The sequence below is a fragment of the Thermochaetoides thermophila genome (assembly GCF_000221225.1).
Source record: "Thermochaetoides thermophila DSM 1495 unplaced genomic scaffold scf7180000011818, whole genome shotgun sequence".
NCBI lineage: Eukaryota > Fungi > Ascomycota > Sordariomycetes > Sordariales > Chaetomiaceae > Thermochaetoides > Thermochaetoides thermophila.
This window is the reverse complement of record NW_006383034.1, coordinates 1,567,175-1,582,829: the sequence shown is the minus strand read 5'-3', so window position 1 is coordinate 1,582,829 and position 15,655 is coordinate 1,567,175. Positions and strand designations below refer to the sequence as shown.

At 52.7% G+C, this 15,655-nt stretch overlaps 3 protein-coding genes across 3 annotated transcripts; 1 reads left to right on the top strand and 2 right to left on the bottom strand.

Annotated features, from left to right (window-relative positions):
• Window positions 1–1,038: 1,038 nt before the first annotated feature.
• CTHT_0044390 (phosphoenolpyruvate carboxykinase-like protein) lies at window positions 1,039–3,540 on the top strand (the record flags this gene model as incomplete). Its single annotated transcript, XM_006694768.1, has 4 exons — window positions 1,039–1,202; window positions 1,264–1,339; window positions 1,403–1,603; window positions 2,197–3,540. The coding sequence occupies 4 exons, from the start codon at window positions 1,039–1,041 to the stop codon at window positions 3,538–3,540; spliced, it is 1,785 nt and encodes a 594-aa protein (XP_006694831.1).
• A 3,340-nt stretch (window positions 3,541–6,880) lies between these two features.
• CTHT_0044380 (lysyl-tRNA synthetase-like protein) lies at window positions 6,881–9,780 on the bottom strand (the record flags this gene model as incomplete). The annotated part of the gene is made up of 8 exons (XM_006694767.1): window positions 6,881–7,002; window positions 7,589–7,809; window positions 7,866–8,596; window positions 8,646–8,716; window positions 8,767–8,858; window positions 8,911–9,140; window positions 9,220–9,425; window positions 9,483–9,780. The coding sequence occupies 8 exons, from the start codon at window positions 9,778–9,780 to the stop codon at window positions 6,881–6,883; spliced, it is 1,971 nt and encodes a 656-aa protein (XP_006694830.1).
• Window positions 9,781–10,658: 878 nt separating this feature from the next.
• Window positions 10,659–12,830, bottom strand: CTHT_0044370 (uncharacterized protein; the record flags this gene model as incomplete). Its single annotated transcript, XM_006694766.1, has 1 exon — window positions 10,659–12,830. One exon carries the CDS (start codon window positions 12,828–12,830, stop codon window positions 10,659–10,661), a length of 2,172 nt encoding a protein of 723 aa, XP_006694829.1.
• Between the last annotated feature and the right edge of the window lie 2,825 nt (window positions 12,831–15,655).

The following is a 15,655-nucleotide window of genomic DNA, read 5'->3' as shown; positions in this document are numbered from 1 at the left end:
AGCACAAGCCACAATCGTGAAAAGGTACCGGTGCTGCTGGCGCTGCCAGGGCAGGAAAGCTGCATCTTGTTGCCACCAACAGCAGCAGCTCAGCTTCCCTGGCGCAACCGTCGCGAGCAGCTCTAGAGCAGTCAACCAGAGTAGAGTATACAATAAATGCAGACCTCAAACAGGAGCTCCCGTCCTCACAGCGGAGAGCACTGCCGACAAACGTAATTCATTTAAAAAGCGTGCAGATGTTGGCTAGACTGGTCAAGCACTAGCAGCACAATGACGTTATAGGTACCTGGTGAAGTTACGAAGGTACGTCTGTGCCGTTCGGCCATCAGCCACCCGGACAGCCAAGGGACAAGCTGCTGCATCACCGTGAGCCAGTCCCGAAAGGAAGCAGGGGTGCGTCGGGGCGCTCCGGAAACAATTCGTGGCCAAAGGCCCAATCACCGCCAGCCCGATGCTACATCCACACGTACCGGGGCTCAGTGCCGGGCCTGGAAACGCTTCTAGAGTCTGGCCCAGTGATGGCCCATCTTTGATCAGGGATCCCAGAAAGCACAGGCATCACAAGGTAGGTACCTAACTGCCTACACATAGAACACACAGGCGACAGAGCACACAGTTGGATCCGCAGAGCCATCGCAAACCGCCCTGAGAATGTTGTCGTCATGCCTTATTGGACAGCACGCCCGTGCCCACGAGCTGTCGTTCTACTTAAAAAATGGCGTCTCTGTCGTCGGCAACCTGTCTCGGGAGCGGCAGCTTCGTGAACTTTGTCGCCTAAGTGTTATCAGCTGTGCCTTTCACACCTCTGCGGTTACTTTGCGTGCTTCCAGTTCCCGGCCTGCGTCCCCGGCCGTCCCGGTCTCCGCGTCGTCCCCTGTCGCCGTCTCCATCCGCAACGCTTGTCAACCCTGCAGTGTGTGGGCTCGCCGTACACACACCCCTTCCCCATTGCCGAACTGGTGCGAGTTTCCGCTGCCCCTGTCGACACACGCCCCAAGCCTTCCCGAGAGGCAGCTCGTCAGAAAGCACTTAAGAACCATGAAGCACCCCGTCGTTGCTGGCAATTCGTTCTACTCAAGCTCATCAAGCACAACCGTCAACGGCCATAGCAGCCAGCTTCTCTCTTCCCCAGAACTCTACTATCCCGCCAACATGATCAACAACGCTGTCAATAGGACCGGTCTTCACCCCGGCGGTGTCCCGTATGTGCTATCCCTCTCAGTCACAGCCAAAGACATTGATGCTGACTAAACATCTCACCAGCGTCCGGACGGAACACACCGAAATTGAGCAGGAGCTTCACGACAAGGCTCACATCGACTACAACCGCGTCGCGATTGTAAGTGCCCTCGCCTTGCCCGATGTGAAGACTTTTAGCAGATAGCAGTGCTGACTAGCCCAGATCCACAACCCCTCTGTTGCTCAGCTCTACGAGGATGCCCTCGTGTACGAGACTGGTACCGCTATTACCTCCAGCGGCGCCCTCACAGCCTACTCTGGCAAGAAGACCGGCCGGTCACCCCAAGACAAGCGCATTGTCAAGGAGCCGACATCAGAGAAGGACATCTGGTGGGGTCCTGTCAACAAGCCCATGAGCCCTGAGGTAAGCTTCATTCATTCATCCCTCGATGTCTGTCAAATACGATTCCATTCGTCTGGCCTGGTTGTATTGCCTTTGTCCGCGGATAGCCGCCGGCTGAGGCGGCAACAGATTGGCAACCAAAGAATGAACTGTGTCCTCGGATACGAAAGCGGGACAAACTGGGGAAAACTGCATTCCAAGACAATTGGTCAAAATGACCCGAAGTAGCAATTTCCCCATTTGTCCTGAAGCTGCGTGGCAATCAGCGGCGACATCGCAAAGATCTGTTTTGCATGTCTACCCGAGCTTTGGGCCGAGCCAGCCAGCCCCTATCGCTTTCGTCATAGCTGCACCCCCTCGTCCGAAACGGCCGGGGAAGTGCCCCACACCACAGCCGACTCCCACAACGCTCCGCTGGCGCCAATGCCGATCTCCCCCACATCGGCCCCGGACAACCCGGAGTCACGTGATGCGGTGATCGACGATCACCAGATTACCATGGTGATGACGACGGCGATCGCAGTCACGGGGACGACGGCAACAATGAAGATTGACTTGATTTCATTGATTTGTAATCCCAGCAATAACAAGGAGCCCCCGCTAACACCCAGCAGGTCTGGAAGATCAACCGCGAGCGCGCCATCGACTACCTCAACACCCGCAATCGCATCTACGTCGTCGACGGCTATGCCGGCTGGGACGAGAAGTACCGTATCAAGGTCCGCGTCGTCTGCGCGCGTGCTTACCATGCCCTCTTCATGCGCAACATGCTCATCCGCCCCCCTCGTGAGGAGCTCGAGAACTTCCACCCCGACTACACCATTTACAATGCCGGCTCCTTCCCGGCCAACCGCTTCACTGAGGGCATGACCTCGTCAACCTCCGTCGCCATCAACTTTGCCGAGAAGGAGATGGTCATCCTTGGCACCGAGTACGCCGGTGAGATGAAGAAGGGCATCTTCACCGTCATGTTCTACGAGGGCCCCATCAAGCACAACATCCTGACCCTGCACTCCTCTGCCAACGAGGGCAAGGACGGCGACGTCACTCTGTTCTTCGGTCTGTCCGGTACTGGTAAAACCACTCTGTCTGCCGACCCCAACCGCGCTCTGATCGGCGACGACGAGCACTGCTGGAGCGACCGCGGCGTCTTCAACATCGAGGGCGGCTGCTATGCCAAGTGCATCGGCCTCTCGGCCGAGAAGGAGCCCGATATTTTCAACGCCATCCGCTTCGGTTCTGTCCTCGAGAACGTCGTCTTCGACCCCGTCACCCGCGAGGTCGACTACGATGACGCTACCCTCACTGAGAACACTCGCTGCGCCTACCCCATTGAGTACATCAACAACGCCAAGATCCCCTGCATCAGCAATAGCCACCCCAAGAACATCATCCTCCTCACCTGCGATGCCCGTGGCGTCCTGCCCCCAATCTCCAAGCTCAACCGCGCACAGACCATGTTCCACTTCATCTCGGGCTACACCTCCAAGATGGCCGGCACTGAGGACGGTGTTCTCGAGCCTCAGGCGACCTTCTCGTCCTGCTTCGCTCAGCCCTTCCTGGCCCTTCACCCCATGCGCTATGCCAAGATGCTCGCCGACAAGATCGAGCAGCATAACGCCAACGCCTGGCTGCTCAACACCGGTTGGGTCGGCGCCGGCTTCGCCCAGGGAGGCAAGCGCTGCCCGCTCAAGTACACGCGTGCCATCCTCGACGCCATCCACTCGGGAGAGCTGGCCAAGGTCGAGTACGAGACCTATGAGGTCTTCAACCTCCAGGTGCCCAAGACCTGCCCCGGTGTGCCCTCGGAGCTGCTCAACCCCAAGAACGCCTGGACTGCTGGTGCCCAGAGCTTCGAGACTGAGGTTAAGAAGCTTGGCAAGCTCTTCCTGGAGAACTTCAAGAAGTATGAGAGCGAGGCTACTGAGGATGTTAAGAAGGCTGCGCCAGTTGTGTAAAATGGGGTTTGAGCTTGAAGTTGACATATAGTTGGATAGACTGGGTACTTTTCCTTTTTTGTTTCCTTGTCTGGTTTGCTGTTGAGCTGAGCATTGGGATACCGGCGCTTTTTTTTTCCTTGAGGTATAATATGGGGGAACTATATACAGATGGAATGCATGGCTAAACGCCTGCAGTGCGGACTTTTGGAACTCTGGGCATCATCATCACTTGGGTTGAAGGTAGAAAAACTGGCTGCAAGTGACCAAGCTGTTGGGTAGTCAGACTCGCAGCTGGTAGATGAGCTGAATTGACAAAATTGTGCGATGACATTTTCGTGACTCATTCGTGATTCACTGCTCACTTTCCTGCCTTTTGGCTTGTTTGAGATAGTCTTTGCACCGTAAACCTCAAGCCCTAAGTGCTTTGGGATTAGGACCACTTACCCATTTCTCTCTGTGACCCCATAGACATGCTCTCCGTCTCTTTGGTTATTCGTGGACTGCCCGCATCTTACCACAATAGGTGTTCAGGTTTTAACAAGAGCCCGGCAGCCTATAAGCAAAGTATATATCTTTGTTTCTTCTTTTCATGCACTCTTTTCTTTTCTCCAGTTGTGTGATGTCTACACGGGAGCGTTCAGGACATATGCTGCGAAGAAAGTCGCTCTGTTTTAGGAAAGGTGCTCGTGATTGTAATCTCAGGCACACAACTTCTTGAAGTTGGAAGCCTTGTCAATGAGCCATACTTGTGATAGAGTCTGGTGATTCAGCAACATCCCAAGTTCATTGACTGGATCACAGTCCAAAACACAGTGTCTTGTGAATCCAAGGGAAGCCTGTTCTGGAAGTCTACACTGATGTCTTAGCTTGCCCTGCAATAGTAAGGATTTTGAAACGCCACTTGATATTATCTTGTCCTTTCTTCTTTCATGGTTGTGGTTCCCCGTTGCAGAGGGCTCGTCTCGAACTTTTTCGGTCTTTACTTCACGAAGTTTATCGATCAAACAAAGTTTATTCCACAATCAAATGTCAACAGATTTGATGAGAAAAAGGAGAGTGGTCCTGCAGTACGAGGACATTGGGACTGGCATATCACTGAGCTCAGGAGTACTGGAAATCTGCCGTTGACCAAGCGCTGGAAGGGCACCACGTTTGGATCCTCCTTGATGCTTTGGACGAGGCTGAAACAGAAGAACGCATATCCAGGATACATTCAGGCAAAAAGATGTAAAGACGAATGAAGCGCGCTCAACCATAAGATTTTTCGATCAATTTCTCAACACCATCAACACGGAATACCCTTCATCTCACTTCAAGTTACGTATCTGCTTCAGAAATTCAAAGAGCTTGCTGTACCCTGCTTATACTACGAATGACATAATGCCGGCACCATACAGAACCAGATATGGGAGACATACGTACTTATAAAGTATGCAATGTTGTACTGATTTATCATGCACAACAGAGTAAGGAGGATGGAACTTCTCAAGGGAATAATCTCGACTACTTTTATTGAAGACAGAATAAAGAGACACAACAGTCTATCTTGAAATTCCATGTTGCATCCTAGGATCATTATCCTCCCAACCACGATGTCTGTGGACGGTCTTTCACACCACCCTTGGAGACAGAAAAAGGAACATGACCAGGATATAATCAAAGAGATCGGAGTCTCATGAATCTACTTGCAGTCACTGACCTCTTTGGTTCTATAAAACTGATGCATAATGAGAACAAGATGCTAAAAGCAACCTTACAAAGCACTTCTGCTGCTGGGAGAAGACTCCAATTTACCACAGCCAGATATCACTAGTGGTATTTTGTTGAAGAATTGCTCCAATCCCAATTCGACTTGCTCAGTCATCCCAAAGAGCACAGTGACAAACTGGTCAACGCCCTCCGAGAGAAGTTCCTCCTATAAAAAAATACCCAGCATCAGGAGAAGGATGACAAGGAAAGATATGCCACTTTGCTCCATTATTGCGCTAACAAAACATTTGGTGAAGCGGCTGTCATTGTTAATCATCTGGTGACACAAGTTCCACAGATTGCCAACAATGTTGATCCTGATGATGACACGCCCTTGCATTTAGCAATTGAGAATCATGGTCGCGAATTTTATAGTGCCGTAGTAAGAAAGATCATTCTACAGTTCCTTGGAATTCCAGAAATGGATATCAATATGAGCACCCCGGGAAACAGGTCACAATCTACGCGGCAGTTCGTAGGGGTTTATTTCGAGACCTGAAAAAATGTTCTTTGGAAATGATGCTGTTGTCGATCATCAAATGGTGAGGGATCAACCCCACTACACATGGCAAAGACATCGGGCAATTTACCACCTGATGCACTGGAGCTGATCATCATTCAAGGCCAAGGCGCTATCGCCGCAACTTACATACGGAATTTTTACGGGAACACATCCATCCATAATGCTCTCTTTAGTTGGAGCGAGGAGGAGCAGTCAGAGCGAGTGAAACTGCCCCTCAAATATGCCAGTGGTTTCGATCACACATGTCATCTCATCCGCCCATCCATTACTTCCATCGATACCCAGAGGACTTGTCTTCCACCATAGACAGGTCCCAGTTACAAACATACCAATGTACAGTCTTTCCTTCTTGATCCCGTTGATGTACATTGGCTTTATTTTCGAGCAAGAGCTTCATGCTTTCGCCCAAGAGGTAAATCGTTGCCAGGATAAGAGTTACAAGTCCTTTCGAACTCACTTCTGCAATCCACATCCACTCCTGATGTATCCAGGAAAATTTTAAGCAATTCTGGCCCTCTGATGGCTGCTGAGTGCAAACCTGTGTAATCAAGCGCATTGCATGATGGAAAATAAAGCAGAGAGAGGTAGTGAAGATCTTACAGAAAGAAGGAGCTAGAGATGATGACAACCACCCAGAGATTACAACACAAGAAGGACAAAGCGATGATCAACCACGAGGTCACAAACGCGGACGCTCGTCCACAAGTGAACTGGTCTCGGAAAGCTCTCGGCAAAAGCGCTGGCCTGGGCTCCGGGCCATCTTGGCGATCCGTTGACTCCGTTCAGGATCCACCTTCACCGGTGATGGCGAGCTGACGGCGCCGGAGGTATCCCAAATCTTGTAAGTGGACACAAGCCACATTGTTAATGCTCAAGGTTTCGATGAAAAAGCTAAAGCTGTGTATAGTGGACAGGAGAAGACAAAATAGAGTATATAGGAGGGCCAAAAAAAGGAAGATGAAGATAAACGAGTGATATGTCAATTGAGATAGTATAAACAGCGAGCTCTAACCCATGTCATTTTGTCAGCACTTCGTAACATGATTTGTTGCCAAGCCATATTCCACATGATATCCTGCTCGAGAGTCAGGGAGCCGAGTCGTCGTTGGGAGGAGGCATCGCCGGCCTGAAGGTCAGGTTGTGTCCGGTGTTTCGGTGATGGCCGCCGGCCGGCCGAGCTCCACCAGGGCACTGTAAGCCCACCGATCCTGTTGGCAGCGATACAGGGTCAGTGGGTATATTGATCGAGTATAGAAATGACTCATTGCTTTTACCCTTTGTTGGCTCGGGGATGATAACTCCCAATTTAGGAGTAGTCGCCAAAGAAGCTCTCCAGGACATAAAGTGCAATGAGTGGCAATGTTTGACTTATAGGTTGTACCACTGCTATTGAAGCTTTACCTTTGCGTAAAACTCCAAATATAGTGTTGTGTGCTCAGCGGCAAATATCAGTGAAGGAATCCCTGGTTGACGAGAACTGCTCGCCACTTTCCCACTGATAACCCCAAACACTACATAGCCAGACAGGTTCAGTTCGACTCGAGCAAAAAACCACCTACTACAGCGCTGCAAAAACATCAATTCACACTTGGCCCTACATGACATACCATGCCAACTACATCAGTGAATACTACCCGTTTTCTATCTTTTTCCTATCAACATTTCAAAACCCTAACAGGAAACCTCTATTACTACCTCACGCCGCGCTTCAGGTCCATTCCAAGGTTTATTTGTGGGCTGCGGCACAGCCATCAGCATTTGCATCCCGTAACCACCAAGTAACTCATCACTTACGGATACCCTCCTCAGGGAGGGGCTGAACGTTCGCGATTTCAGCCGCGAATTTCTCCTTGGGCGCCGTCTTCTCCTCACGCAGGAAGGGGAAAGCAATGACTTCGCGGATCGAGTAGTTGTTGGTGATGAACATGGCCAGACGGTCGATACCCAGGCCCCAACCACCCGTCGGAGGCAGACCGTACTCCATGGCGTGGAGGAAGCTCTCGTCGATGAGCTGACTGCAGAGATATTAGCATTACATCCAACATGGAACGATTTTGTGGGTTTCACATACGCCTCATCGTCACCCTGGGCCTTCTGGCGAGCCTGCTCCTCGAAGCGCAGGCGCTGGTCGAAGGGGTTGTTCAACTCGGTGTAGGCATTGGCAATCTCCTTCTTGCAGACGAACACCTCGAAGCGCTCGCACAGACCCTTCTGATCGCGGTGGTACTTGGCGAGCGGGCTCATCATTTGCGGATGGTTGAGGATGAAGGTCGGGTTGATGCAGGTCGACTCGATGAACTCGCCCGTCAGCTTGTCGATCATGCGCGCGTTGGTGAGCGGCGGCGGGCATTCGACGTTCATCTTCTTGCACAGCCGCTGCAGGAATTGGTTGGTCTCCTCGGTGTGCAGCTGATCGTACGGCGGGAACTTCTCGCCGGTCACGCGTTCCAGCTCGGGGATCATCTCGACGCGGCGCCAGGGAGCCTCCCAGTTGACCTCAAAGGTCTCGCCGTGTTGTGTTGTGAAGGTCGTCTTGTAGGAGCCGGTTAACTCCTTAACGAGCGATGACACGAGCTCCTCCGTCAGCGACATCAGGTCGTACACATCAGCGTACGCCCAATAGAACTCGCACGAAGTGAACTCGGGGTTGTGGGTGAGATCGATGCCCTCGTTACGGAAGTTCTTGCCAATTTCGAAGACCTTGCCGAACTGGCCGACAATCATCTTCTTGAGGAACAGCTCAGGGGCAACACGCAAGTACATGTCCATGTCAAGGTCATTGTGATGGGTGATAAACGGAAGCTGTTGAATTAGCAAAAACTTCAACCAAATCTCAGGTTCCGCAACCTACAGCAGTGGCACCGCCAGCAATAGAATTCATCATCGGAGTCTCAACCTCAACGAAGCGACGCTGATGGAAGACTGACCACAGTTAGTATACCAAACCTTCTCCAGAGCATTACAGTACGTACACTCGCGAATAAAGCGCACCATACGGCTGCGCTGCCAGAGAATTTGGCGAGTCTTGTCGTTCCAGAGCATGTCAAGGTAGCGCATACGAGCGCTATTTCCGTCAGAAAATACACCTTACACAGATCCAAATAATCAAAACTCACCGCTGCTCGCTATCCGAGAACGGGAAGCGCACGCTTGGCAGCATGTGCAGGCAGGGACTGAGTAGGACGATCTCGGTCGCAAAGATGGACAGCTCGCCCTCCTTGCCCTCAGCTTGGCGGTTCTTTGGGTTGGTGCGACCAGCGAAACCAACAATTCCAATGATGTCTCCACGGCGAATGTTCTCATGCTGCTTTTCGAACGGCAGAGCACCCTCCTTGACGTTCTGCGCCTGGCACACGATTTGGATGTGCGTGCCGATGCTGACAGCGTCAGCCGACGTGCGGATATCTGCGTTGTCAGCAAAGAACCACAGCGGTATGAAAGAAGAGCATACCGTAGAAGATCAGCTTGGAGCCGCTGGCGCGCTTGTTGTAGATGCGGCCAGCAATGCGCAGCTCGCGCTCGGGGCAGGTCTCGCCCGACTTGAGGTGACGAAACTCCTCATGGAACTTGGAGTCATCGTAGGTGACCTGGAACTTGTGCGGATACGGGTTGGTCTCGGGATTCTTGAGTACTGTTGTCCCGTTAGCGTCCGCTCTTCACATATGTTCCCCTTTTTCAATATACATACGCTCAGCGACATGGCGCGTGCGGATCTCATAATACTGGTTGGGATTCAGATCCTTCTCCTCGTCGCCGCCCGCAACCTTGGGTTTAGCAGTAGGCTTCGGGGCAGCCGCCGCCTTAGCCGCCTTGTCGGCCTCACGCTGGCGCTGCTTCTGGCGCTTTTTCAACTCCGTCTTGGACACCCACTCTCCCGTCACCTCATCCAGGTGGAGATTGGCCATCTCCTCCGTCGGCGGCTTGGGCGCAGCCGCCGGGGCAGCAGACCCCTCGTTATTGGGGACGGAGGCGTTCGAGGAAGCCATGGTGGTAATTGCTTTCGCTTGGTTGGCGATCAATTGGTCGGCTGTGTGCTGATGTGTTGGTGGGGTGTTGGTTTGTGGAATGGCTGTTGGTTCGCGCCGGGCCTGTGAAACTTCCTCGAAAAGTTCGAGCGACACAGGGGCAATTTTATAGGATTTAAAAATTCGAGAGCAGCGGAATCACAAAAGGTGCGCAATTGCGAGTCCCCTTATGGTTTGCTGGCTTTCTTAAGGTCCGACGTCGCTGTTGTGTAGACGAGACAAGACGAGAGGTTTCTCCTTGCGGTCCCACTTGTTGGAAATATACCCCGCTGTGGGGTGAATTTTTTTGCTGAAACTTCAGGGATCGGCGGGGTGAGTCATGGAGGGGTTGGCGTTATTGATATCACACTTGATGTGGCTTGTGTGGCTGCGTTGAGCCAAGACATGGCTCATGTAGGAGGATTGTGAGTGAACTAACCCTAACCCTGTCTTGCAATCGTAGGATTTACCCACTTCACATCTTCGTCGGTCTTTGGCTCTCTCCCAAGCCCCTGAGCATCACGAGGAGGGTTGTGCACGAAAGCTTGAGAAGGTTGGTTCAAGAATTTGGAGAATCGCCAGTTCGCATGTCACCTGAGGGGACCTAGGCATGTTTCAACACAGAAGCTAGTGTTTCCCGCCTTCCCCGGCTGCTTAATACGCACGGAATTGCTCGACTTTTTAATGGTTGATCTGGCGGAGGAGCTAAAAGGTCAGCTTGTGACTTACAATGGCACTACCGAATTTTGATCTATATACGATATGTCTATCCACAGAAGCTTCCTATTCACACTCCGAGAGAAACTGCACCATGTTCCCAGTGTCACTCTTCTCCCCCCTCTTTTTCCCCCGCTCCTAGGTCAGCATCCCGTCTCCCACCCAGGCATCCCGCCGTGCAGAACTCCGTGATGTGCCATTCCTCCAACTATATGCGCCGCAGCTATCTCATGTTGCTGGGTCTGCTGATGTTGTGAGACCTGAGCCATGGCGAGAGCATGGTGCAGCTGCTGCTGCTGCTGCTGGATCTGAGCTTGCACCGACTGGTGTTGCTGAAGATGCTGAGGCAGTGTATGCTGTGGTTGGGGATGGATCTGCAGTTGCGTCTGGGGTAGCTGCGGCGAATGATGTGGAGTTGCTTGGTGGAGGGGCTGCAGATGCGCATGTGTGTATGTCATCGCTGCCGCGTTATTGGACGGTGTTGTATCCGGGACCTGAGCCGGGCCCGGTTCAGGATCTGTGTCCATCTCGGCGTCGCCGTCAACATCTCCTTCAGCATCGCCGTCGACATCATGTCCAGTTCCGTGGTTGGCATCTGGATTATTTTCGCTCGAACCTGCGGGACCAGAGTCTGCATCGGCATCGGCGTCTCCGTCCGCATCGCCATCTGCATCACCGTCTTCGTCGCCTTCACCATCATGGTCACTCATGGATTCATCGACATCACTTGCTGCTCCTGTAACTTGGGCGGTTGTCGCCAGCACCGGAGCCGAAGCGGATGCTGTCCCAGTTGGCGTAAGTGAAAGCGCCGTTGAGGTCCCAGAAGGGGGATAGCTCGCGACAGGAGTGGGCATCGAAGTGGCCGGCTGCGACAGTGACTGTTGATCCAGTCTAGCAGTTGACGGTGTTGGGCTTGGTGCCCTGGAAACAAGTGGTCTCTGTGCCTGTAAGCCACCCAGGACAGTCCGCTCCGCGACGATGACATCCTTCCATCTATTAATGGCAGCCGAGACAACGTTAGAGAGGTCTACGTTGCGGTCAGCCAGGCTTAAGCCCAGACCGTTCTTTCCGCTCAACAGCCCCTCCTCCAGTAACAGACTTAGCATCTTCTCATCCAAATACAGTGTCGAAGGGGAAACAACTTTGAACTCGCGTGGCTCGTCCTTGTTGCGAAGCTGGTCGACTTCCAACCGCAACTTCGCGATCTCCTGTTGAAGTAGACGATTTTTTAACTTAAGCTCATTATTATCCTTCTTTTTCCGGCCGACAGCGCGTGCAAGCTCCAGTCGCCACAAATGGTCACGTTGCTCCTGCGGTAAGGAGCTCCAGATCATGTAGGTGGCATTCAGATGATCTTCCACATGCTTTTCCATCTCCTCGGAATCCCGTTCGAACCTGCTGACCTCAGTCTTCGCGTCATGCTTCGCTGTTTGGCCTGCCGATGCGTTTGCCAACTCTTCAGTTGCTGATGCAATCTTGGTGGCCTGTTCAAGCTTCCAGCGGCGGAAGTGTTCCCGGAAGTACGTCCTCAGCGCCTCCAGTTGGCCCTCATTCGGCGGCTGGATGGACCATGAGGTGGGTGTCGAGTGCTGGGTAGAGGCAAACAGAGTAGGTGGAGGATCCAAACACTGAAGAGTTAGGGCTGGAAAGTCGAACGAGAAAGGGTCAAAGTCGAAGGGTCCCGTGCGCGCCTCGAGTTGCTGTCTGTCATCTGGGTCAGCATGACCCGACACAAGTGGCGCAAGAAAATCGGGGGAAACGCACTGAGCTGCTCGAAAAGACGCAACCAACTCCCTGAGAGCGAGTTCTGCAGCTTTTGCCCTGTCCTTGGCATCCTGGAGCTGCTGCCTGATGTCAAATTGCAGCTTGAGTAGCTGCCGACGTTGTTGGGTTGGCGTCGTAGCTCGCGTATACCGTCCATCTCCTTCTTTTTCCAAATCGGTCATGTCCCAAAGGCTGTTGGAGCCATAGGCCCTTGAGATTACACTACTCTCCCTGGACAAATCCCTCAGGGTCAAAGGAGACCGCGGGGCAGACGAGTTGGCATCACCGCTCTTGCTCGCTGTGGCAGCAGCGGGAGTGCCTGAAATGGAGGCGTTCCTTCGGGAGCCCTTGGGCTGTCTGCGGGTAATATTGGCGCGCAACTTCCGAATGGCTTCGACATCGTGGATGCCATCGGGGGCCTTGGGGTTGTTGGGCCGGATGTAGAGGTCCAGATGACGGCCGAGAGACGAAGACGTAAACGCCTGGTGACAATACGGGCATTTCTTGTCCTTGACGGCCTTCGGCGGAGGTCGAGTTGCAGCCTCTGCCATCTTGCTTGGTTGAGTGGAAGTGGTTCTCGAATGGTGGTTTTAGACTGGACCAAAGCCTGACTGCAGTGTTGAGACCGGACGCCTGCGGTGAGTAATTCCTGATGTATCAGGTGGGATACTCCTTTTGAATTACACATCACCCGAAGGGAGATCCAGCCGTCGGGTGATAGAGGGTGGCATCTAGTGTAAGTAGCGGCTGCGGAGTGTGAAGGCGGGCCGATGACGAGAACTGGGGCCTTTAAAAAGTCTTGTCATGATGGACGCGTGTCTCGAATGATCAAAAGCTTGCAAGAATCCATGCCGGGTGTTTCTGACAGACCCATGCTTTCCACTTCATCAAAAGCGGTTCGTTCCATATTTTGGGTCTGGTTTCCTGACTAAGTATCACGACCGGACCGGGTAGGCATTGACCAAGCAGGGCCCTGCTGGTCGTTAACGCATGTACCTGGGCTGTGGGCGCTTGGTGAGCCGTTGGACTGCATCCGCTGCAGGGAATCCGCGTGATAGTCGGATCCGGAGTTGCATGCCGCACGTAACATATCTGTGAGTGTCGTAAGTGGGAGTGCGGGAATTACAGACCGGGCTCCAGGGTCTCGTTGTCTTTCCCTCGATCGAACCTCGACCTTCATGATCGATCGCTGCGGTGTAACAGTTGTTATCCTCACCACAAGTAAACCACAAACGCTTGGCCTGTCGGCGACTAGGTGCGCGGCTCGGAGAGCCTGCCCCGAGCACGCTCATCAATTCTCATCCACCCTTAGGTGGACTCTGACATGCTCAAATCGGAAAACCCCCTGCTCTCAGGAATCAGATTCCTAGGATCAAGAATCCTGGAAAGCATGGAAGCCTCCACCGAAGACGGCAAAGACCAGACCCGGCGGAGGGCACCGTTTTGCCGGTCAGGGGCTTGGCGGTGATCATCGGGCTGGACCGCATGCTTGATCTTGGGAGGGTCCCAGGGGCTCGGTTCGAACAAGCAATCTGCTGATGGGCCTGTCTCATGACAATGGAAGCTTCCAATCTCTCTTTTTTAGGCGGGCATATTCTGACGGCTACTTCATTTGTTCCGCGCAGAATTTTTCATCATCCCAATTCGTATTCCTCCAGATTGTCTTCTAGATCCATTATTCGGAAGCCGAAGACCAAACAAGACGCAGAGACACCCGTTGATCAGGTCCACATTCCTTCTCAGAGGAGAATTGTCTTGCGTTGGTCACAACTGCATCGTCTTTTGCTTTTTTCAGGCCCCCCGACTTAGAGCTGTCACATATCGGCTTTTGTTCACTCTCCGGGTGGTGCCATGTGTCGCTAGCGTCGTCCCCTTCATGTTGCTGGCCTTCCAGGAAGGAGAAACTTTTGCGCGCACTCTTCCACAAGCTCATCCCATGCCCCTGGGAAGCTAGACGGTAAGCTCTGGCCGGCGCTAGAGGGTGCTGCTTCCGGACCAATGGTGCCCTTCTTGGCGGTTCCAGCAGTTCGTTAGCGTCGCCGCACCCCAGCCTGCCAAGGCGGTGACCGCACACCTTAATTCCGTGTCAGGTTTTGGGGCCGACCCGCTGGACTGGAGCAGCCCAAAGCGAGGAATCAAATCGACAGGTTCCGGATCGCGCGGTAGGAGCGATCTTGCGGCCTGCGATTCACCGCCAAAGTGCTCTGCAGTTTGCTTGTTTTGGAAGATCACTGTGGGAACAAGATCTTGTCAAGATCAAGTAACTAAGCCACCGCTTGATCGGCGGTTCAGATCCTCGAGTCTTCGGTGGTGTAGAAGTACATCACAGTATGTTCGTAGGGACTGTCTGTTTTTTTGCTAGCCTTCTTTCGACGACAAAGTTTGTCGGAACGTTTGAACCACAAGCATAGTCAAAATTCAGAGGCTTTCAAGAGCTCAAGCTTTTAGTTAGTAGATGGAAATCCCCATTCCAGCAAATTACGTGATAGTCGAATCAAGCCCGATCGTGCTGATCAACCGTTGAGAACCGATAGGCGCAATTGCAAGTCATGATTTTTGGGAAGTCTCTTCCTAAATGCAGATGAAAATTATATATGGCAATCAGAAACGCTAGATAGGTTTCCTGCAAAGAGGTGTCATTTAAGCTCTCCAGCCATGTCTCTGTTCATGGTTGCTACGTTCTGTTGATGATCTACTGAAAACGCTCCGTCGCCCAACAATATCCTTGCTCGAAAAAGACAAACCCAGATAAAGCTGTTGAAGGGCACAAAATACAAGGCGGTCATCAGGCATCATTTTTCTGTACGGTGCAGGTGGGGGGAAGAGGTGGCCTCGAAGCTGAAGAGTGACATCTGCTTGGCAGAGCCGACAGGAAAAGCAGTGGTAAATTGTGCCTTCTCATGAGGTGGAGCACTGAGTAAAATGAGGAAAGACTCAAGCCCACACATTGACAATCTTCCATCCCTGCTTTCCACACTGCTTGATGTCATCAAAGGATATTCTTTGTGGCTCTAAAAGCGTTCTCTGAGTCTCAACTTTTCAAGCTCCAATACTGAAAGCCTGACGAGGTGCGAGCTTCGTTGGTTGGTTGATGGGTGCTCCATTGATCTGTGTCTCCAACGACCGCCCTTCCAGCAACTCGGCAGCCAGCTTCCCGCTCCTTCGGCGCCACACTATCACGTGATACTGGCAACACTCGCCACACCATCGCAACGCCCAGCCTCACCTTTTTCGCGTCGGGTCTGCGAAGCTGGACCCGCCAGTGCTCTCGACTCTTGCATCACAAGCCAGGGTCTGATTCGAGCGCCGCTAACGCGAGCGATCTCAACGCTTTGCGCTCGATTCGCGCCAGCCTCACAAGCCTCTTTCTGCCAAC